Here is a 24,035-nt window from a genome sequence, read left to right on the forward strand (position 1 = left end):
CTGGCGGTGACACCGGTGACACGGAGCTGCGGCCGCTCCGCCGTGACACGGCTGCGCTCCAGGATCAGCTTTGCTCTGTAACCACGGGCTCACAGCACAGTCACAGTGAGAGATGCTGTGTGAGAGCGCGGTGCCCGCAGGCGGCGCACACAGGGCTGAGCGAGAACGGCGACGGCTCAGCGGGAGGCGATGGAGCACAGGAGCCGCTGTGCTTCAAGCCGCGTGAAACAGCTCTGTCCAGGCAGTTTCGAGATGGTTTAGTTTTAAGCTGCCCATAACGGGGCTGTCTGGGCTCCATGCGGTGTGTGTGCAGACGGGTCGCCGCAGGGGCGAGAGGCGCGTGGCGGAGCCCTGGCCGGTCCGTGCGCGCTGGACACAGCTCAGGACCGTCCCCTCGCACCCCGTCACTGTGCAGGGCGGGAGCGGCGCCTCGGCCGCTGCCCCCACCGGGCGCCACCGCCGGGACCAGCGGGGGCTCCCACCCACCCCAGCGGAGCCTTGAGCTGCCGCTGGGGACTCAGCTGCTGCTCTCGAGGGGCTGCGACAGGCGTTTCCAGCTGAAGGAGAATTGTGCCAACAAGGACAGACTGATGGAGATAGATAAATAGTCCTTGGGTAATAAGTACTTCGAGCAAAGGGGAACAACATTGCAAAACGCTGCGCAGTTCTGTTCCAAAGACCCTGTGCACCTGTTCTGTGCCGGTTGGGTAATCCGGTTTGGCCAGTTCCGAGCCACGGGAGGGAGGGCCGGGAACTGGGCTTGTGCAAGGGAAAGTGAAGGCAGCAAAGGCCGCAGCTCCCGGCAGTTCATAAACCATGCGGCTGGAACAGCAAGAGGCTCCAGAACAGCTGTGAGGGGTGACCAGCGGTGACAGCCCAGTTCAACTACACCCGTCAGACTGGCGACCGGAGACACAGCGTTCCCCGTTTCCTGTGCGATGTACAATGAGGGGCAGGATGAAGCCACCGGTGCTGGCAAGACCCAGCAGCATTTCTGCAGCACCAGGGTAGATAAACTGGATATGGCACATTATCTGAGGCAGCCATGGACTGTTTACCGCTGCCTGTTGTGGTGGCCTATGCCAGACAGGGACGTGGTATGGACAGGAGGTTCCGTGTCAAGTTTTGGTGACTGTTGTCTCATTTTCATGAAAACTTGATGGAAAAGCATTACAGCTGGGTCTGTGGTGCACAAGCCAGAGGATCATAGAACCACAGATGGTTTGTGCTGCAGGGCCCTCCCCAGCTCCCCAGCCCCCCTGCCATGACAGGGACACCTTCACCAGCTCAGGGTGCTCAGACCCCGTCCAGCCTGGCCTGGGATGTCTCAGGGATGGTTCAGCCACCACCTCTCTGGGTACCTGGCACAGGCTCTCACCACCCTCAGGGCAACAATTCCTTCCTGGAATGTGGTCATGGATGGCTATGCCCTTTTCAGGAAATACAGGCCAGCCAGGCGTGGTGGTGGAGTTGCTCTCTATGTGAGAGAGCAACTACAATGTACTAAATTCTGCCCAGGAGCGGATGACGAGCGAGTTGAGAGTGTATGGGTCAGGATCAAGGGGCAGGCTGGCAGGGGTGACACTGTTGTGGGCGTCTGTTACAGGCCACCAGATCAGGCTGAGGAAGTTGATGAGGCCTCTATGGGCAGCTGAGAGTGGCCTCACAGTCACAGGCCCTGGTTGTGGTGGGTGATTTTAACTTCCCTGGTGTTTGCTGGAAGGACCATTCAGCCAGCCAGCCACAGTCCAGGAGGTTCCTCCAGTGCATTGATGATAACTTCCTCATGCAGATGGTGGAGGAGCCGACTAGGAGAGGTGCACTGCTGGATCTCATCCTCACTAACAAGGAGGGTCTGGTCAAAGCAGTAAGGGTTGAGGGCTGCCTGGGTTGCAGTGACCACGAGATGGTGGAGTTCAGCATCTCGTGTGGCAGGAACAGAATAGCAAGTAGAATTGCAACCCTGGACTTTAGCAGGGGTAACTTTGGCCTTTTCAAGCAATTGCTGGGGGAAATCCCATGGGCAAGACTGCTTGAAGGAAAAGGGGCCCAAGATAGCTGGGTGGCATTCAGAGGTTGCTTCTTCCACGCTCAGGATCAGAGCATCCCCACACGCAGGAAGTCAAGGAAGGGAGCCAGGAGGCCTGCGTGGTTGAATAGGGATCTGTTGGGTATGCTCAAGCAGAAGAGGAGAGTTTACAGGTCATGGAAGCAGGGGCTGGCCACTTGGGAGGAATATAAGGCTGCTGTTAGAGGATGTAGGAAGGCAGCTAGGATAGCCAAGGCCTCCTTAGAATTACAGCTGGCGAGAGGGGTCAAGGACAGCAAAAAGAACTTTTTCAAATACATAGCAGATAAAACTAACAGCAGAGGCAATGTAGGCCCACTGATGAATGGGGTGGGTGCCCTGGTGGCAGAAGATACAGAGAAGGCAGAATTACTGAATGTCTTCTTTGTGTCTGTCTACTCTGCTGGAGGCTGTCCTGGGGAGCCCCGTACCCCTGAGACCCCGGATGAAGCCAGGTCAATGGAGGAGTTTGCTTTAGTCGATGAGGACTGGGTTAGGGAGCAATTAAATAGTCTGGACATTCATAAATCCATGGGTCCAGATGGGATGCATCCGCGGGTGCTGAGGGAGCTGGCTGAAGTCATTGCTGGACCGCTCTCCATCATCTTTGCCAAGTCTTGGGAAACGGGAGAGGTGCCCGAGGATTGGAGGAAAGCAAATGTCACTCCAGTCTTCAAAAAGGGCAAGAAGGAGGACCCGGGTAATTATAGACCGGTCAGCCTCACCTCTGTCCCTGGGAAAGTAATGGAACAGCTTGTCCTTGGTGCCATCTCAAGGCATATCAAGGATAAGAGGGTTATTAGGGGCAGTCAGCATGGCTTTACCAAGGGTAGGTCATGCTTGACCAACCTCATAGCCTTTTATGAGAATGTAACACGGTGGATGGATGATGGCAGAGCGGTGGATGTGGTCTGCCTTGACTTGAGTAAAGCCTTTGACACAGTCTCCCACAGCATCCTCACAGCTAAACTGAGGAGGTGTGGTCTAGACAATAGAGTTGTGAGGTGGGTTGCAAACTGGCTTAAGGAGAGAAGCCAGAGAGTGGTAGTCAATGGTGCGGAGTCTAGTTGGAGGCCAGTATCCAGTGCAGTGCCTCAGGGGGCAGTGCTGGGGCCAATATTATTCAATATATTCATTAACGATTTGGACGAGGGAATAGAGTGACTGTCAGCAAGTTTGCTGATGACACCAAGCTGGGAGCAGTGGTGACACTGGAAGCTGTGCTGCCATCAGAGACCTGGACAGGCTGGAGAGCTGGGCGGGGAATAACCTGATGAAATTTAACAAGGGCAAGTGTAGAGTCCTGCACCTGGGCAGGAACAACCCCAGGTTCCAGTATAGGTTGGGAAATTACGTATTAGAGAGCAGTGTAGGGGAAAGGGACCTGGGGGTCCTGGGGACAGCAGGGTGACCATGAGCCAGCACTGGGCCCTTGTGGCCAGGAAGCCAATGGGACCTGGGGTGGGTTAGAAGGGGGTGGTCAGTAGGTCAGAGAGGTTCTCCTGCCCCTCTGCTCTGCCCTGGGGAGACCACACCTGGAATCTTGTGTCCAGTTGTGGCCCCTCAGTTCCAGCAGGACAGGGAACTGCTGGAGAGGGTCCAGCGTAGGGCAACCAAGATGATTAAGGGAGTGGAGCATCAACCTTATGAAGAAAGGCTGAGGGAGCTGGGGCTCTTTAGTTTGGAGAAGAGGAGACTAAGGGGGGACCTTATTAATGTTTATAAATATATAAAGGGTGAGTGCCATGGGGATGGAGCCAGGCTCTTCTCGGTGGCAAACAATGATAGGACAAGGGGTAATGGGATCAAGCTGGAACACAAGAGGTTCCACTTAAATTTGAGAAGAAACTTCTTCTCAGTAAGGGTGACAGAGCACTGGAACAGGCTGCCCAGGGAAGTTGTGGAGTCTCCTTCTCTGCAGACATTGCAACCCGCCTGGACATGTTCCTGTGCGACCTCACCTGGGCGTTCCTGCTCCAGCAGGGGGATTGGACTGGATGAGCTTTTGAGGTCCCTTCCAATCCCAAACATACTGTGATACTGTGATGTCCGGCCTGAATCTCCCTCCTTTAGTTTAAACCATCACCCTTGTCCTGTCACAACAGGCCCTGCTCTAAAGTCTGTCCCATCTTTCTCATGGGCCCCTTTGAAGCACTGAAAGGTGCACTAAGGTGTCCCGGAGCTTCTCTTCTCCAGTGAACAGCCCAGCTCTCTCCCCTGTCCCCAGCAGAGCTGTTCCAGCCTCGGGTCATTGCTGGGGCTGCTCTGGCCCCTCTCCAGCAGCTCCATGTGTGTCTGTGCTGAGGACCCAGAGCTGGCCCAGCACTGCAGGGGGGTCTCACAGAGCGGAGCAGAGGGGCAGGATCCCCCAAACCCGCTGCCTGCGGGGCTGGGGATGCAGCCCAGGGCACCGTTGGCTTCTGGGCTGCGAGCGCACATGGCGGCTCATGGCCGATCTCTCAGCCCGGTGCCCCCAAGTCCTTCTCCTGGGGCTGCTCTCCATCCTGCACCCAGCGGGACCGATACCGGGGGCTGTCCCACCAGGGCAGGACCTGGCACTCGGCCCTGTGAAGAGAACAGCAGCAGCTCGGTATTGCCGCCTTCATAGCAAAGCCAGGTACAGAAAGCTCGTTTCTCAGCGGCTTTGCTTGTGTTCCTTTGTCCCAGCTCAAATCCGCCTTCCCGTTCAACCCCCGATGTCACGTTGCCCCCGTGTCACGTCGTCGTACAGCCGACCCGCGGAGCCCCCGTGCTCCACAGCTCCCGCGACGCTGCCACGGTCCCCGCCCCGAGCGCGTTCTTCTCTTCTTGGTTGTGGGTCGCAGGCAAGAGCCAGCGAGCGTTAGGGAACAGATAAATAACACATTAAAATGGATTTTAATTCATTGAATTATTAAATGTTTAATTTATTATGCAAGCAAGAGAAACTGTCCACAAATAGTTACTGTACGGCTGCAAGTACAATATTTTCAGAGCAGTTCTGATAGTTCCTATACTGTATTAAAAGGCTACAATTTTTACTATGAAATCTCAGGTATTTCAAAATATTCTACATGCACAATTTGTTCTTGTATTAAAAACCTTAACTGAAGATACTTAGTGCTTAAGAAAATGCACCTTTGACTAAGATCAGAAATGAGAAGTTTGTTTTTCCTGCAGGACAAAAATATTACGGGCTGTCGACTTTTACTCCAACTTTTCAGAATCTTGTAAACTGTGTTTTTTAGAAGCTTTCATGTGGCAAGTGTGTTTGTTTTTGCCAAGAGTTCACATTTCACAGAGCAACAGACCCACGTGCGGTGGTGCCGGGATCTTCTCCACGTGTTTCCCAGATAAAAGAAAAGAACACAACATCGACAAACTCCCACCACCCCCCAAAACCCCGAAAACCTGATGTTTACATTCTAATTCTGGTCGTAGGCAACGGAACTGTCCTCACCGCGACTCCGAGAGTGCAAACGAGCGCCCGTGTCCGCGTCGCCGCGTCTATCCCCAATAGTGGTGTCCGGAGGCCACGGTTGTCCCTGAACGTCGCGCACACACGGACGTCCCCGTCGCCCCCCGCGGCGCCCGCAGCCGGCGGAGCCCCCGGAACCGCGTCTGGTGCCGCGGCGCCGCACGACACCGTGGTGCCGCCGCCCATCGGCCGCGCTGCGGGCGGAGCGATTATCGCACTACAGAGTTAATGAACGTGAAACCATGCATTTGGAAAACATACTGCATGCTGTACAATCAGACAGAGCTCCATCGTCAGCAGAAATACCGCGGAATTGATCAAGTGACAACAGTCGCGCGGCCGGAGGAAACCAGCGATGAAACCTGCCGGTCTTCGCTTTAGTCCTTCACCCAACGCTTCAAATGTTTTCTGGTGTTCATTTCAGTCAGTTTCATGTACTTCCAGAAGGTTAAGAATTCAACTTGTGAAACACAGCAGTAACATACACTTTTTGTTATTTCTTTACTATCCAGAAATAACCAAAAGCTCACCAAGAAATCAATTCATTATTTCAATAAGGCAAGGTAGCAGTATTCAGAGAGACAACTGAAGTCACTCCTTCCACCAAGATGCAACTGCAAGGCGTATCACTTATAAACTACACCACTGTTTCAGTGTTACATGAACTTCGTAGGTAAAACAGACCAACCTTCATTGAAAATTCCCAAGTATTGTTGAACAGGAGTAATCAAATGATCAAAATCTAAGATACTACCTATTTAATTCAAACCTATCACAAACGTAATCAGGGGAACCAGGCAACGCTTCTACAGCACATCGTCACCGTCACCACCGTGCGTGGATGCGCGGGTGACGCCGGTGGGACCACGGCAACGCCGGCGGCTCGGCGCGACACGCGTGTGAGAAACAGCTTTTCATGAGGTAGAATTACCAAAGGAACACTCAGTGCATATTAACAGGCAGAGAACTAAAGTCACAAGCGATCTACCAGCTCGAGGAGTTCCTGACCGGGAGAGCCAAAACCAGCCGTGAGAACGGACACACGAACCCACGCACCGCGCCGGCTCCACGGGCGCGTTGTCGCTTCCAGAACCAACGGTTCAAGCCTGTGAGAACAGTATTTGAGATTTCTGCATTAGAGGGACTACAGGCCACATTCTGATGAGGAAGCAGCAGCCCGGAGCAGGGAGAGCAGCCACCGCGGTCGGGGGATGAGACGGTCGGGGGGCGCAGGGGAGCGCGGGTGTTTGCAGCCGCATCCCCATCCACGCAGAGCAGGGAGCTGAGGGCCGGACAGCACCAGGATACGACTGTCCTCTGTAGGTAAAGCGTGTGATTCATCAGCAAAGCCTTGGTGAAACACTAACACAAAAAATAAATCTTGGAACGTGTAAGTGATGAGAACATTATAAACTGATATGGACACACAAGACCGGAACAGCGTCAGCTACATCAGCTAGAGGGGTAGAAGTTGGCATTCAGAGGCGACTCAATGGCGAACGCTTCTCAACTCTCAGGCTCAGCCCAGTTAAACCCAAGCGGGTGTCGCGCAGACGGCGCCACTGCCCACACGGCCCAGCGGGGACCGACGGGGACGCGGCCCGAGCGCCGGGGATCCCGCAGCGCCCGCGCCAACGCGGCTCCCGGCAAACGCGGCGGCCAAGGGGACCAGGCGGCCCGAAGGGGACACCCCGGACCCCCGGGTACGGACATCACGACCGCCACTGGTCACTGTGCCGCGCTTTGCCAGCGAGCGCCGAGGAGCCGAGAACAGCTTCCTTCTGGAATAAACACAACATGTGCAGCCACAGAAAAACAGAATTGCAACTACGGCAGAACATCGCAGGAAGCTCATTTTTCTAGCCAATCGCAAACAGCCAAATCAAGATATAAGTGAAAACACGTTTTTCTCTTTTTGTGACAGTTACTAGCTGTGTTAGTTGCACAGGAAAGCAGCTCGTTATCTAACAACGGTGCGGGCGCTGCGGTGACGGGTCCAGCTCCTCTGAACGGGAGGCGTCGCGCCGGGGCCGAGCTGCGCCCGCCGCCGTGTCCCAAATATCCCCTTCGAGTTGCATTGCAGGAATCGTTGCGCTACGGACGCGGAGAGCGACGCGGGGCCGGCGCGGTCAGCGGCTCCCGCCACCGCCCGTCCAGGGCCCCGGGCACCGGAAACAACACACTTCAACTAAACTGAAGTAGAAACCACAAGCATCTGAAGGTCCTGGTGTGCCAGATGTGCCTAGAACTTTGGCTGATAGAGGGAAACGCGTCCGCTAAGGCACCCCGAGGCGATCTGACAGTGCGTTGGGGAGAACTTGGTGGTGAGGACCACGTCGTTGTGTGAGTACAGGGAGCGGATCTCCTGCAGCGGGCTGGCCTCCCTGGGCAGGCAGTCCACGAGCTCGCTGCAGCGTGCGTCGAACCCCAGCAGGCGGATCCCGAAGCCGTGCGGGGACGAGATCATGCGTCCGTCGGGGCTGAAGCACAGCTCCTTGATGTAGCCCCGGCCCACGTTGGCCTCCTCGATGCAGTGCGTGAGGCGCAGGGAGCAGCGCGGCGACACGGGGCGCACCGGGGCTCCTTCCTGGAATTCATAGACACAAGTCCACTACAGGGAGAGGCAGAGAGAGAACGTTGAAAGGCAAGCCGAGCACCGCGAACGCCCCTTCCCTCCCGCGGCGCCGGCGACACCGGGACCACCGAGCGGCCCACAGGACCGAGGACGGGCCGGTCCATGGGCCACTGCTCTGAACCGCCCGCGCAAAACAACCCTCCAGCACCAAAGCTGCTTTTTTAGTTAAATGGATGCTAGATACAATTCCTTAAATATAGTTTTCATCTGGAAAGAGAACAGCCTAATCCTTTGGCCAGGTGTCTGGTCTAATTTAGTAAGCATTTAAATAAAATCTAAAATAAACCAGAACGCAGTGTACTGCAATTGTAATTCACCATGGACGTTCTGTGCCATAAACTTCAAAAGGAAAGAAATCTTCACACAAGAGGGAAACGGGTTTGGAGGAACGTGACGAGCAGCTCTATAGGCAGCTTGTTACTTGTGAGACAGACAGGGACTTCAATCTGTAATCTAGTTATCTAATCTCAAACCAAATGCAAAACCAGCTCTGTGACAAAGCCTGTATCATGTGGGAAGATTTGGTTTCAGCCACAAGCCATAAGAAGTGTTCTTAGTTCTGTTCCATGTATTCTACTGCAATAAACACAAAGGGAACAATACTAATGAATATTAATAGCAGAGTCAAGCAGACATTAGGACTATGTGAAGTTATAACTAGGACAATCATCAATATCAACCAACCCAATATATTATCTGCATTTTCAAAAAATTCTGTGTTGTATAGCAGTTAAAGTTTACCAAACCAGTATTAAAGTTTATAAAAGATCTGCTAAGCCTCCGTTCAGTCCTCTACGCATCTGTAGGAGGTTACAAGGGTGGCTTTCTTCAAAAGAGGGAAAAACCAAAACAACCCCAAAACCGAACCAACCAATCCCAATTTACATTAGCTATCAAACTGACCAAACGGTTCATTATTGGTCAGGTATTAAAAGAATTCTCTGTGTGTATGGAAAGCAAACACAAAAGCTCTGTGTCTGAGCGCAGAGCGGTCGGCACAACCGCCGCAGCGTAACTCTGGAACAGCCCCAGGGAATAAAGGCGTTTCGAGAGGACCACCCGGTGCAATGCGGGTGCCCCGAGGGATCGCGCGCCCTTCGGTGTAAGAGACCGTCAGTGCACTTGGAAAAGAACCCCAAAAGAGGAGCAAACACAGCCCGCAGGCTCCTGCTCTCTGCGCACAGCCCAGGAAGAAGTTTTCCATTATTTCTGAGTGCACTGCGGACTGTGAAGTGTCACATAACAGCTGCCATCGCACTGCGACTCCGTTTTAACACGAACAAGCAAAGTCTGAGGAAGCACAACCCAGCACTGCCCCTGACGTGTGGCATCGCTTCGGGTTCCCTGGACAAGGGGATCGAGTGCACCCTCAGTCAATTTGCAGATGACACCAGGTTGGTTGGGAGTGCTGATGTGCTGGAGGGTGGGATGGCCCTACAGAGGGGTCTGGACCGGCTGGATCGATGGGCTGAGGCCAATTGTCTGAGGGTCACCAAGGCCAAGTGCCGGGTCCTGCACTGGGGTCACAACAACCCCATGGACGCTGCAGCTGGGGAAGAGCGGCTGGAAAAGGCCCTGGGGGTGTTGGTGACAGCGGCTGAACATGAGCCAGCGTGTGCCCAGGTGGCCAAGAGGCCACAGGATCCTGGCTGGGACCAGCACTGGGGTGGCCAGCAGGCCCAGGGCAGTGACCGTCCCTGTGCTGGGACCTGGGGGGGGCCAAACCGCCAATCCTGGGGCAGTTCTGGGCCCCTCATCATCAGAAGGACATTGAGGCACTAGAGAGAGTGCAGAGGAGGGAACGGAGCTGGTGAGGGGCTGGAGCACAAGTGTGATGGAGCGGCTGAGGGACCTGGGGGGTTCAGCTGGAGAACAGGAGCTGAGGGGAGACCTTCTGATCTCTGAACTGCCTGAAAGGAGCTTGGAGCCAGGGGGGTCGGGCTCTGCTCCCCAGGAACAAGCGCCAGGAGCAGAGGAAACGGCCTCAAGTTGCCCAGGGGAGGTTGAGGTTGGATCTGGGAACAATTTCTTCCCCAAAGGGCTGTGGGGCATTGAACAGGCTGCCCAGGGCAGTGCTGGAGTCACCAGCCCTGGAGGGCTGGACAGACGGACACGAGGTTCTCAGGACATGGGGCAGTGCTGGGGGTGGGTTACGGTTGGACTCAATGATCCTGAGGGTCTCTTCCAACCGAAATGATTCTGTAACGCAGCACACAGGGAGGGAAACCTGCAGCTGCAGGGGCAGAGAACACCCCGGGGCGCTGGGGGAGCCCAGAGGGGCGTCTCTGCTCCGCTCACACCACGTTCACCCGCACACCACTCTCTAATCCTCTGTCTGCTCCAAGTTCACACCTCCTGTATTTCAGTGGACACGTATTTTTAAGTCACGTATAAGGCAGCACAAGTACTGCTTGAAAACTTCATAGAGCCGTGAGCTATAAAATGTGTTCTGTGAAAGATCTGGGCAGCAGAAGAACTGAACGCGGGACACAAAGTCACAGAAGGTCATTACTGAAACTTCCTTCTTTTGGGGTAAATTTGCATTTGGATTTTGCATTTTGTCTTCTTACAAATGCATTAATTTTACACCAAGTATGGTTGTATGATTGATACATCTCAGTGTATTTTTCAAAACCCCGTGTTTTACCTCCTGGTCGTCCGTGTTACTCGAGCACCGGAGCAGCGTGGCCCAGCCCTTCGGGTGCAGCTGCAGCGACGTGATGCAGTTGCCTCGATCTCTCTCTCCAGGAACCTCCGGCGTTAACACCTCCAGACTGTTCCTGGGGGACCCGCCTATGGGGGAAGTCACGGGTGACACTCAGCACCGACCTGCGCGTCGCCCACCACCCACCGCTCATAGATCCAAACAGGCTGTATGAACAACTGAAGTGGACACCAGTGGGCTCAGTTCTGATGTCAAACAGCTCCTTTTTTGAAATCGGCCTTCCAGGACCCCGCATTAAATCACCTCATATTGTGAACTAAGTGGGAGTTAACTTTGCACACATGCGCTCTTCGTTATCGTTAAAACCAAACGTGAAGATTGTTATTTTTGTAGGAACCTCTGGTGGTGTCCTCTCCGAACTCCTCCCGCAGCCTGTCCCCCGAAAGCCTTCCACGGGCGGATCCTGCAGCCGGCTCAGCCTCCTCCCTGCACGGTGCGCCTGAGGATCTCACAGCCACGACTAGTTAAAACCCAGCGTTATACTTTAAATTGCATGGGATTCACGAAAAGCGTATCCTAAATTCAGACGAAACCTACAGAGCGCAGTCGTCGGTTTCCTCAGCTCTGTGCTTAGGCAGCACTCAGCTTGTGATCAGAACCTCACAAAACACCCCGTCCAACTTTAATACCTGTTTGCAAACTCTTTTCCTGTGCTATTGACTCCTCCTGCTGACACATACTCCCACCGTTAAGGAAAACAAAAGGCAAATCATAATGTTATGCTGGTTTTGGTTTTTGTGTGTATTTGTTGCCTTTTCTTTCCTTCTTTTTTCCTCCCCCAAAGGTCACTCACATGAACTCTATTTGAGTGAAAAACACAAGGGAAAGGGAGCACTGCTGCATAAAAACAATTCTGTACTAATATAAAATAGAGATCTTGTTGCCATAATCAGATTTCTCAAGAAAAAACCTGATTAGATCTCCAGCCTTTGGTGTGCCGTGATATTTTATTTCTTTAATAGAAGTCACAGCAACATTATTCTTTTAAGAGAAAAAAAAGCAGTTTTTCACTGTCAAACTCTGGCCTGTTGTGGACACAAAGTCCATGACTGTTCAGTGCTGTTTCACCCCCCTCGTACCTTCTCGCTGGGAGGACCGTGGCAGGTGCTTCTCCGAGAGCGGCCCCGCGTCGTTCTGGTGACAGGGCGAGCCAGCAGCTCGAGGACCAGACGACCCCGATGACGTTACGTCTGCAACGGCACCGACCGCGTGAACACACAACTGAGCGCAGCCGGTTACTGCACACGTCCCCGCTTAACCCTCCTAGGAAACGCTATGTAAAGGTAAGGGTAGGGCACCTCGTTAAGAAAACGCTTTTCAAAGCTCAGTTAATAGGCTGTAAGGACCGTTCTGTTTGTGCCTCACGCAAATGAACCGCTGGCACAACCGGTGCCCCGGGAGCAAGAGGCCAGCGGCTCCTTCCTTGTGCGCAGCCCCTGCTGGAACCCGGGGTACAAATTGTCCCCCGGCCCTTGGCACCCGAACGGCAGAGCTGCTGCCCAAAGCAGGAGCAGCAGGCAGTGGAGTTCCAGACACCCCTTTCTTGCAGGTCCGCTGTGACACACCAGCCGGGAGCTGCGGGGGCCCACGTGCAGCCAGCCCGCCCAACGCCGTCACCGCTCTATCACAGGACCAAGGACAGTAGATCAATAAAGCCAGAGGCGGTCAGCGTGAGGTGACAGCGCTGCACAGGCGCCATGTCCTGCGGTGATGAAGTCACCCGACACTTCACCCGGGACAGAACAGCCCGCAGCACCGCGCGGCCCCGAGCACCGGAGCGCCGGGAGCTGCGGGCAGCGTGGACCCGAGCACCTGAAAGCTGGGAGCTGCGGGCAGCGCGGACCCGAGCACCGGAGCGCTGGGAGCTGCGGGCAGCGCGGACCCGAGCACCGGAGAGCTGGGAGCTGCGGGCAGCGCGGACCCGAGCACCGGAGAGCTGGGAGCTGCGGGCAGCGCGGACCCAAGCACCGGAGAGCTGGGAGCTGCGGGCAGCGCGGACCCCAGCACCGGAGAGCTGGGAGCTGCGGGCAGCGCGGACCCCAGCACCGGAGCGCTGGGAGCTGCGGGCAGCGCGGACCCGAGCACCGGAGCGCCGGGAGCTGCGGGCAGCGCGGACCCGAGCACCGGAGCGCTGGGAGCTGCGGGCAGCGCGGACCCCAGCACCGGAGCGCTGGGAGCTGCGGGCAGCGCCCCGGCCGCCCCGCGGGCCGAGCGCGGCACGTCGGGGCTGCCGCAACACCCACCTGAGCTCGATGTCGTCCTCCTGGCCCGTAAAATAGGGTAGCTGCCAACCTCTAAAGACTTGTTCAGGTCAAGGTCATGTAAAATCAGAAGATATCCGGAGGAGGTCGAGATCAGCATTTTCGAACAATCTGGGGTCAGCCTCATTCGCATAAGAAAACGGGTGTGAAAAAACTTCTTGTGGGGACATCCATCTTCTGTGCACCTGGACAGCGAAAAAGCACAAGAAACGGCTGCAACTACCTTCAACTCGGGTCCCTAATCACGTCCACAACGCGCTAAGCATCCTTGTTCATCCCAGAACTTCAAGTACTGTCTTTATCCTCCTTAAATCACATTTTAACGAAATGGCAGAAGCCACATGTCCATACTGCCACAACAGCAAAGGCAGAACTTGTTCAGAAAGGAAGAACTATGTTTTGGCACATCAGGAAAAAAGCTTTCTTTCTAGTTACTGGACATTACCTTGTAAAGGCGATGCAAGTTCCTGGTAAGGGCTATAGACTAACCACCCCATTTCAGAATGCATTACAGCACCACTCGAGGAAATCAGTTTTCCATCTTGTACAGAAAACCCCATCTTTGCGTGTTCTAGGAACGTAACGGCACGAAGGCGGCCACGCACCTGTTTGTGTCCCAGATGATCACGTTTCCATCGAACCCCGACGTCACCAGTAACCTCGTGTTGGTGTCGTACTCGATGTTCTTGACCCAGCTGGTGTGGCCGTGCAGAGTGCACACTTTCGTGTTCAGCTTCCGCAAATCCCAAAGTGCTATCGTAGTGTCATCGGAACACGTCGCAAACAGCCGGTTATCCAGAAACCTGGGAACGGAACACTGTGCCTGCTTAGTGCCTTTTCTAATGCAGAAACTCTTAAGCAGGGATTTAAGCCATCACAGAAGTGAACAGAGAGGCCACACAAAAAAATCAGCAAATAAGAATACTTGCCAATAAAACAGTTCCATTAAAAACAGGACCAGTCGTACATATCTACTAGAAAACCAGTATAAACACAGAGGCATATCAGAAAGGGTTTTTTTGGCTGTTGGCCTTAATTTTTTTCTTTATTTTACCGAATTGCGCAGAGGTTGCACAACACGGCGCCAGCGGCCGGACAGACGCCCACACGGCGTCCGTGCGTCAGCTCCGCCAGCTGTCCGTCCGCACAGCGCTCAGCTCTAACCGCACACGCCTCGGTAACACACGAGGGGCCCGGGACGGGTCACGTTCGCGACCCCTGACGGGTCCGGTGTCCCTGCAGGTCCCAGCAGCCCAGAGCGTTCATAGTTCTGCCTTCCATCTTCGTTCATAGTTCTGCCTTCCATCTTGCCCAGTTTTGCCGGATCCTTTCGCTACTACAGAGGACACAGCAATGCTGCCTTCATTTCACACCACACAAGGTCCTAGTGTAATCAATTAAACCCACGCTGCTCTTCAGTGTCTTCATTTCTGCCCGCACACCCGACCCCGCTCTCCCCGGCTGCTGCGCACGTCTCCTCTCCTCCCACCACAGACTCGAGCTCCCTGCACTCGGAGCACATTTTCAAAGTGAAGACCCCTTCAACAGAGAGCTGGGGACTTGAGTGGCTCCAGTTTGAAACACAACACAACATGAAATTCTGTTAAACGCAAGCTACTGCAAGAGAGGCAAGCCTGCTGCTCGGCATTGCACTGTTTCCATGCTGCAGATCTACAGGACACTTTAATGCAGCACTGGATTTATACCGCGTGTACAGCGCCCCGTATGCAGCATCTGCGTCCTGCACTCAGCAGATCCTGAGCTCCCACCTCCGTAACAGACGACAGGATCATCACTCGTGTCACACCGGGACAGGATGACAAATGGGAAAAGAATATGGGCCACCCTAGTTGGATTCCTACACTGGTCAGGTTAGCACTGAGCCTGCTCGGGGGTCATTCTTTGCCATTACAACCCCTGGCCTTCAGCCCAAATTCAATTTACACATCGCTCCTCCTGAGGAGCGTGAGGCAGTCCGACCACCTTCGGGAGGTTACGGGAGGAAAGAACACCTGGCGTAAAAACACTCCGTCAGACAGAAGGGGACAGAAGGGCTGGAATCAGCACTAGAAATGCATAGCTGGGTCATAAATCGAATACACTGAGTCTAGAGGTTACTAAAGCAAAGGCAAGATTTCTCAAAAACACCACGTGAAGCCAAGACTTGGCGTGAAAGCTGACTTAGACACGTGGTTTGGTTCACTGAGAAAGTCACTGGATAGCTACTGAGTTTGCATTACACAGGTCAGAACCTACCACATCCCATTCATGGGATCACAGAATCGTTTTGGTTGGAAAAGACCTTCGAGATCACCAAGTCCAACCGTGAACCACCCCGGCACTGAACCGCATCTCACTGCAACCTGTGCCTGTCCATGCTTTTAGAAGGGCAAAGCACACTGGTTCATGTTTGGGATTCACGCCCAAGGAAGGCATTTGGGAAAAAAAAAACACACCCGATGTATTCTAAAAGGGAAAATAAAACCTCTCTGACAAACACCGCAAGTAGCTGCACATGAACAGAGGCAAGAATGACCTACAGAGACGTGTGGTATTACCCCCAGAAAGACTGTTTATCTTTTAGACCTAGAACCAGGCTACATCATGCAAAACTAGCAACAACCCCAATGAAAGATAACCCTCCGCAATGGGAAGAATTCAACATTCCAGATTTCCAGGGCAAAGTGAAACAGAGTGTACCTCGTCTGTATAAACCCACCGCTGGCCTTTGCTTTGGACGCTGCAGGCAGCTTCACCCACCACAAACAGGTTCCTGAGGACACGGAGACGCGAGCGGCAGCGAACGGCTTTGACTTGGACACGGGATGGCCAAGTGCGCCGGGTTCATTAAAAAAGAGCTAATTGAAGGTGCGTGTGACTCAGGCATATACAACTGACCGAAACCGAGAGAGCAAAGAGAGATTAACTGTTAGTCTTCCTACTTAAGAAAACAGCAACAAAAACAGAGGGCCTCAAACTGAGCTAGCAAGTTTTGAAAACACTATTGAATGCTCCTCAAAACAGGTCTGTGCCACGGAGCTCTGCCACAGGGGAGGCTTAAGCTCAAGACCCGGCCTAATGCAGGCAGAAAAAAGCATCTGCGCGGGAGGATCACATGCGAGTCCAGCGGCACCTGCAGCCCCGGCCAGCGAACCCGGGGCGCCCGCCGCAGCGCACACCACGTACGGCTTTCATTTTGGTGCTTATCAAAGGAACTTCTGCAGCATTCAGTGCCTGGAGTCCTGCTCGCTAGGCAGAAACAACGCTCCGGGTAATGCCACACTAACCGTGTATTACAGAGTATAGTTAAGTTCCTTGTAACTAAGTTTGTAACAACAAATAAGTGGGGACATGGTTGAAAACACAGAGGAAGATGCCAATATCCTACAGAGACGAAACACAGCTTTAAGAAGCATTCTGAAGGAAAGCAGTAAGTTTACTACACGTGGCTAGGAATGACCTTAGTCTGGTGAATAACGGTGAATCTGAGAGTGACCAGCTTGGAGGTAGTACCGGTATTTTTATGTAAATCATACTACACAGAGAAAAGACCTTTAGGGACCAGGAAAGCCTCACGGATGGCGCGGCTGGCCCGGGAGATGCTCCGTTAAGAGGGGCAGGCGGCAGGAGTCCCAGGGCTGCTGTGCGCGAGGAACGGGACGCGGTCCCGAGAGCGCGACGGGCACGGCCGCGGGGGCCCGACCGAGCGCACCGCGACCGCCGGCTCGCCGGCCCGCGGCTGCGGGGACGGGTCAGCCGCACGCACCCTGCGCGCCCCTGCCCTCCGGTGCTCGGGAACGAGCCCTTGTTTCCATCTGCTCCACCTGAAAACCGAGCACGTTCAAAGGACGACCCTGGCACTCGACACACGTGAAACGCTGCATGTCCTCGCACACCCCCGTGTCTCAGCATCTCCTGTTTGTGTCAGCTAGCCCCAGCTTCTACTTCAGCCTTCTGAACAACATCCAACTGACGTAAAACTTCAGTGTCTTCTAAAAAGGACCAGCAGCTTGTGAAAAGCACTAATTTATCTGATTAATTCACAAAGACACTGGCACCCCACATTTTATTCAGACCTTTTGAGGGGCAATGCTCAGATCGCTTCTACAGTTTTCTTGGAGTTGTTTTGGTTTAGTTTTTTTTCTTGTTGGTCTTTTGTATTTATTTTGCTCTGAGGATCTGAGGGAAGAGAGGCTGCAATACTGTCCACAAGGTGAAAAAGCGTCCTAAGTTCACTTATGAAAGTCTGTCCTCAGACCCAGAACACATAGAAATAACAGCATTTAAAAGGAAAAATATTACATGACAAAAATACTGACGATTTAGGTTCCTGCATTTGCTGTTTCCCACTTCATTCTGAGAAACAGGCAAAGTATTTAAATCGTAAATACTGAGTTCAAGTTGAATTGCAGAAGCCATTCCACTTTACCAGTTTTTCTATATCACAGCTGCACTTAAAGCAGCTGACCTTTGTTTGGAAGTTTCTGTGCAGCTATAGCAATTAGTCTTATGATTCTAAACACCAGCCATATTCACATACATATCTGGCCTTGCTATGGTCTCAGACTTGCACTTCAAACATAAACCACACGTTACTCATTACGCTCTGACTTACTGTGCTCACTCAGGGCATCCCAAGGGCCAGTTAAAGCAGGTGATAATACCATAACACTCTTGTCCCATGAACTGCAGCCTCTCCATCGATGGCACCACCTCCCCGCACACACCCCTGCAGACTCTGCCCTCCCCTCCCAGCCTCCCGGCTCCGGCACCGCGGGGAGGACGCGGCACAGGCACCGCAGGGCAGCGGCTGCACGAGAGCCCCCGCCCCGGGGAGGCGCAGCGGCAGCCTAAGGCGCTGTCCACGTAACAGCACCCACACCGCGAAAAACACGAGGTGTCTCGTTCCTCCCCACTTACCTGATATTATTTACACAGTCTTCGTGAGCTTCAGACAGGGTTTTGATGTGCTTTGAAGATATTGGGTCAAACAGCAGCACTTCAGTCTGTTCACACGCGACAGTCAGCACTGACCTGCAGGGGACAAGAGCAGACACACGTGTTTGGAGCAGACAGACGCGCACGTCCGGAGCAGACAGACAGGACACGCGCGTCCGGAGCAGACAGACAGACGCGCGCGTCCGGAGCAGACAGACAGACGCGCGCGTCCGGAGCAGACAGACAGACGCGACGCGCGTCCGGAGCAGACAGACAGACGCGACGCGCGTCCGGAGCAGACAGACAGACGCGACGCGCGTCCGGAGCAGACAGACAGACGCGACGCGCGTCCGGAGCAGACAGACGCGATGCGCGCGTCCGGAGCAGACAGACACCCGCGCGTCCGGAGCAGACAGACACGACGCGCGCGTCCGGAGCAGACAGACACGACGCGCGCGTCCGGAGCAGACAGACGCGCGCGTCCGGAGCAGACAGACACCCGCGTGTCCGGAGCAGACAGACACCCGCGCGTCCGGCCCCGCTCTCATCACTCGTGTTCGCATTACAACCTGCACAACCTGCAGTAGTGTTTGTAACTTTTTGTTGCCTTCTTGCAGACGCCTATTCTGAAGCACAGAATACACAAAAATGTAGAAGAAAGTATCACGCCGTTTCATCCTGGAGAAGTTAATTTCTCTTTTCTGAGACCACGAACCTTCCCCTGTCCTTGACACAATTAACACACAGCTGGTGCATTCGCTGGACAGAACACGGGATCTTTTAATTCACTTATTTTTTCTAACATGCAAAGTGGTTGTTTTACAACAGCTATGCACATCGCAGATCCAATTATGGCATTACTTTAATCACATGGTTAAGTATGTTTACATCAGCAGTTTTTATAAGTTACATGAGAGTGACCTGTCCCATCACCGCAGCGCACGGACTCAGCGGCTCCATCTGGGAACAAAGAACCACCAGCTCTGGCGTGAAACCTGCTGCTTTGCTCATGCGAAGAGATTCGCTTAATGTTGGAGGAAGGACTGAAGAAAGACAACAGCACCGCAGAGAGAGCGGAAAGGAGCCTGCGACTCGTGGTTCTGCGCGCAAGGCCAGCTCCGGCAGGTACGGACGCCCCGCTCGTCCTCCCCAGCGCCGGCGCTGGCTCCGCACCCCCCGGAGCAGCGCGGGGCGGCGCTGGGGCTGCGCGCCCCGGAGAGCGGCCAGGGGAGCTGTGGGGACAGCGTCCTGCCGAGAGCCCAACCGCCGCGGCTCCGCCACCCCCGCGTTCCTCCACATCAACGGCGTGGAGACTGACAACGCTAAAGGCAGAAATAACACTGATTCAAAGGCTCACTTAAAGTTTCTAGCCCTTCTGCAACTGAGTCACTTCTTCACTAAAAGCTTATACGGTTTAGATTTGAGAGTTTTACTTTTTAACACAGCCAGAAGCGGAAGGGGATCGGACATTACACGCTATTAACTGCAAAGAACAGGAGTTCTCTTACAGCCAGTGCTGTTTTCTGAACGGTCGTGCTGTTACGGGAGCGATGGGCAGAGGACACCAGAGCAAGGCTCCAGCACCAGCACCGACGGGGCGTTAGTGGCACTCAGGCTGGGAACACAGCTGATTGTCACCCGTGTTTTCCAACATTAATTTCACAACGGACACTCAAACACATTACCATTACCACGGGGACACAGAAAAGTCTGGAGGAAGAATCAGTGTCTTATTTATCACAGTATCACAGTATGTTTGGGATTGGAAGGGCCCTGGAAAGCTCATCCAGTGCAATCCCCCCATGGAGCAGGAACACCCAGATGAGGTTACACAGGAAGGTGTCCAGGCGGGTTGGAATGTCTGCACAGAAGGAGACTCCACAACCCCCTGGGCAGCCTGGGCCAGGCTCTGACACCCTCACCCCAACAAGTTTCTTCTCCTCTTTCAGTGGAACCTCCTGTGTTCCAGTTTGCACCCATTGCCCCTTGTCCTGTCCCTGGTTGTCACCAGAAGAGCCTGGCTCCATCCTCCTGACACTCCCCCTTTCCATATTGATCCCCATGAATGAGTCCCCCCTCAGGCTCCTCTTGTCCAGCTCCAGAGCCCCAGCTCCCTCAGCCTTTCCTCACACGGGAGATGCTCCACTCCCTCCAGCATCTTGGTGGCTGCGCTGGACTCTCTGCAGCAGTTCCCTGTCCTGCTGGAACTGAGGGGCCACAACTGGACACAAGATTCCAGGTGTGGTCTCCCCAGGGCAGAGCAGAGGGGCAGGAGAACCTCTCTGACCTACTGACCACCCCCTTCTAACCCACCCCAGGTCCCATTGGCTTCCTGGCCACAAGGGCCCAGTGCTGGCTCATGGTCACCCTGCTGTCCCCAGGACCCCCAGGTCCCTTTCCCCTACACTGCTCTCTAATATGTAATTTCCCAACCTATACTGGAACCTGGGGTTGTTCCTGCCCAGGTGCAGGACTCTACACTTGCCCTTGTTAAATTTCATCAGGTTATTCCCCGCCCAACTCCCCAGCCTGTCCAGGTCTCTGATGGCAGCACAGCTTCCAGTGTCACCACTGCTCCCAGCTTGGTGTCATCAGCAAACTTGCTGACAGTCACTCAATTCCCTCGTCTAAATCGTTAATGAATATATTGAATAATATTGGCCCCAGCACTGCCCCCTAAGGCACTGCACTGGATACTGGCCTCAACTGGACTCCGCACCATTGACCACCACTCTCTGGCTTCTCTCCCTAAGCCAGTTTGCAACCCACCTCACTATTACCTAATTCACTTGACAAAACCAAACCAGCTTCCACAAACTGCAATTTCAAGGACATTACCTCCTTTTTAAAAAGCACCTTTTCTTCCCCACATGAAGACCTCTGTGTGTCCACTTACAGCTTCTCTGGGAAGAAAATAATCACAGACCTTGTCCAGCATACACAGTCAGTGAATGAGACCAGAGCGCTGTCTGCGGAGCTCGCAGGGCCGGCAGAGCCCGGTGCCACCGTGACAGCCTGTGCGGCTCCTCCCGCCTGTCCCGGGCACTGAGAGGGTCCAAGGATGACGGCGTGACAGTGACGTTTGGGCTGATGAACCTCCAGCACCTCAGAAGGATCCAGCCCTGCAGGCGCTGTCAGGCGGGCGCTGTCAGGCAGCAGCAGCGCACCCAGCAACACCAGGTCCAGAGACCCTGGCCAGCACTGCCCGAGGGCCGGGAGCTGCAGGGGCACAGCCCAGGGACACGGGGGACACAGGGTCCCCTCCAGACACCAGGTCAGGGAGGTTGTTCCTCCCCTCTGCTCTGCCTGGGGAGGCCCCATCTGCAGAACTGGGGCCAGTGCTGGGCTCCCCAGGTCAAGAGGGACAAGGAACCACTGCAGAGAGTCCAGGGAGGGACACGGAGATGCTGAGGGGTCTGGAGCATCTTTGTGTGAGGAGACACTGAGAGAGCTGGGGCTGCGGAGTGGAGAAGAGGAGCTGAGAGGGATGTGATCGATGATCAGTGTGTCAGGGTGGTGTCAGGATGGAGCAGACTCTGTTCAGTGGTGCCCAAGGCCAGGGTGAGGGGCAGCGGGCACAGACTGAAACACAGGAGGCTCCATGTGAACATGAGCAGAACCTTGTGTGCTGGAGGTGCCAGAGCCTGGCCCAGGCTGCCCAGAGCGGGTGTGGAGTCTCCTTCTGTGAGCCATTGCAGCCCCTGGGATCCTGTGTGATCTGCTGTGACCCTGCGGGAGCAGGGGGGGCTGGGGACACACGGGGGTCACTAACAGCCTGGGGCGCTGTGCTGGCTCCAAGCTGAGCCTCACCAGCAGAGAACCACACAGAAGCGAGGAAGGTTTGGGCTGTTCCACTCGGTATTAAGACAACCAAGGTTCAGTGCCACGGTCCCGGTCTGCCGGGCCACATGCTGCAGCTACATGGAACAGCAGGTCCATGGACACAGCCCTCGGGCACAAGAACCTTTTTGCTGGGTTTGTTTCTGGTGGGAAGGTCCCTGGTGCAGCTCACCGTGCAGCCTCACAAGCATCGGGACAAGGAACACAGTATTAGAGCCTTTTGCCAGAAACGTGCACAAATAACGTTAAAGCACAGCTCAGCTGTACTGCTGCAGCTGACACTTCCTACAGCCGCACAGAACACCCGCGCACAGCTCCCTGTCCAGTCCGGTCACTGCAGCTGAGCCGTGACCCCAGCTCCGCACACCGTGCCCAGCACCGCGGACCCTGCGCTCAGGACCACCCAGCACACCTGGCTGGGGACTTACAACACGAATTACCTTCCAACAGTCACCCAAGAACGGTCCTGATAGCTTCCAGAGCTTAACTTTGTCCCCTTCAGAAAACAGAGGAATAAATAAGGATTTGAAACTTGGCTCTACAGCACAAACATGGCAAAACTGTCTGTTCATGGAGACCAGACCTCCCCCCTGACAAACACTCACTGAGAACAGAAAAGCTGACCAGCCACAAGGGTAACAACGATTTCAGTTCACTGTGCGGACTGAGAACGCAGGGCCGGCGCTGCCGCGGGGAGCGGCGCGGGGTCCCTGCGGGGCGCGGGTTCCCCGCGCCCCGCAGGGACCCCGCGACGCTCCCCGCGCCCCGCCAGGACCCCGCGCCGCTCCCCGCGTCCCTGCGGGGCGCGCTCAGCCCACCCGCGCGCTCCGTCCCTACCCGTCGGGCGAGTACTCGAGGTTGAAGACGGCGCCGTGCGTGCGGGTGCTGAGGTACACGGAGTCGGCGGGCTGGATGGAGCCGTACAGCCCGGTCATGGCGCGGAACGTGTCCCGCGCCGGCTCCACCGCGGCGCTGCGGCCCAGGCAGCGCTCCCGCAGCCACCCGAACAGGCCGCCCCCCGGCGCGGCCCGCGGGGAGGCGGACGGCAGCGCCGGCTTCATGCCGCCGGGCGCCGGGGCCGCCGAGCCGCCGCCCGTCCCCGCCCAGGGGGCCTCCGCCTTGGCGCTCATGGCGCGGCGGGACCGGCCATGGCCTCCGCCCGCCTCCGCCGCGGCACCGCGCCTGCGCCGCCCCGCCCGCGGACACGTGACCGACACCCCGCAGTCCGCGGTTCGAGCCCCGGGATCCCACAACCGTCCCACGACACGGCGTCCGGGCCCCCGCACCCCGCCACCGCCCCGCACCCCGCCACCGCCTCTCCACCCCGCACCCCCGCCACCGCCCCTCCACCCCGCGCCGCCGCCCCGCACCCCGCCACCGCCCCTCCACCGCGCACCCCCGCCACCCCTCCACCCCGCACCCCCGCCGCCGTCCCCGCCACCGCCTCCCCGGCTCACCGCCCCTCGGGCCACGTGACCACCCTGGGGACCCAGGTTCGAGCCCCCGATCCCGCCCGTCCCGGGACACAGGCAGGCCCGATTCCCTCGACCCCCCGCCCATCCCCGGGCCCAGCGCCCCGGACCCCGCGGTCCCGCCAACAGCAGGTGCATATGACCAAGGAACGTGTTGGGTCTCATGCCCGGAGCTGGTGAAACGCCCCGAACAGCTCGTGTTCGGTCACATCGTGGCCCAGCGTGTGTCACCTGTGCAGGCGCGGCCCCGACCTGAGCTGCGGTCCCAGGGAGGGTCAGTGGGACATTCAGAAAAGGTTCTTCACCAGGGGTGCTGGACACTGAACAGGCTCCCAGGGAGGTGTCACGGCCCAACCTGACAGTGTTCAAGAAGAGACTGGACAACGTGCTCAGACACACGGGGTGACCTGTGGGGTGTCCTGTGCGGGGACCGCAGTTGCACTCCATGGTCCTGTGGGTCCCTCCAGCTCAGGACATTTATGACTGTCGGGTTGCACAGCTGTGTCCTGAGCACAGCGGTACTGGGGCCATCCTGGGGTCCGCCCCAACACCCAGGAGAGGGGAACCCGCCATCCCTCATGGCTACAACCCGGCATTAACTTTTAACCCCTTCACACACTCACAAATAAGCCACGCCAG

General features: G+C 55.6%; 1 protein-coding gene across 2 annotated transcripts; it reads right to left on the reverse strand.

Annotated features, from left to right (window-relative positions):
* Positions 1-4,953: 4,953 nt before the first annotated feature.
* Positions 4,954-23,112, reverse strand: DCAF10 (DDB1 and CUL4 associated factor 10). 2 transcript variants are annotated; one of them, XM_082074750.1, is made up of 7 exons: positions 22,762-23,112; positions 18,067-18,180; positions 13,752-13,949; positions 13,129-13,331; positions 11,965-12,075; positions 10,808-10,953; positions 4,954-8,112 (listed from the first exon to the last, which is right to left on the reverse strand). In XM_082074750.1, the coding sequence occupies exons 1-7, from the start codon at positions 23,052-23,054 to the stop codon at positions 7,768-7,770; spliced, it is 1,410 nt and encodes a 469-aa protein (XP_081930876.1). In that variant the 5' UTR covers positions 23,055-23,112; the 3' UTR covers positions 4,954-7,767. The 2 variants fall into 2 exon arrangements, with proteins under 2 accessions (XP_081930876.1, XP_081930875.1); XM_082074749.1 differs by having other exon boundaries at positions 4,954-8,136; positions 22,762-23,111.
* Between the last annotated feature and the right edge of the window lie 923 nt (positions 23,113-24,035).

The sequence above is a fragment of the Streptopelia decaocto genome (assembly GCF_964273445.1).
Source record: "Streptopelia decaocto genome assembly, chromosome: Z".
Lineage (NCBI taxonomy): Eukaryota > Metazoa > Chordata > Aves > Columbiformes > Columbidae > Streptopelia > Streptopelia decaocto.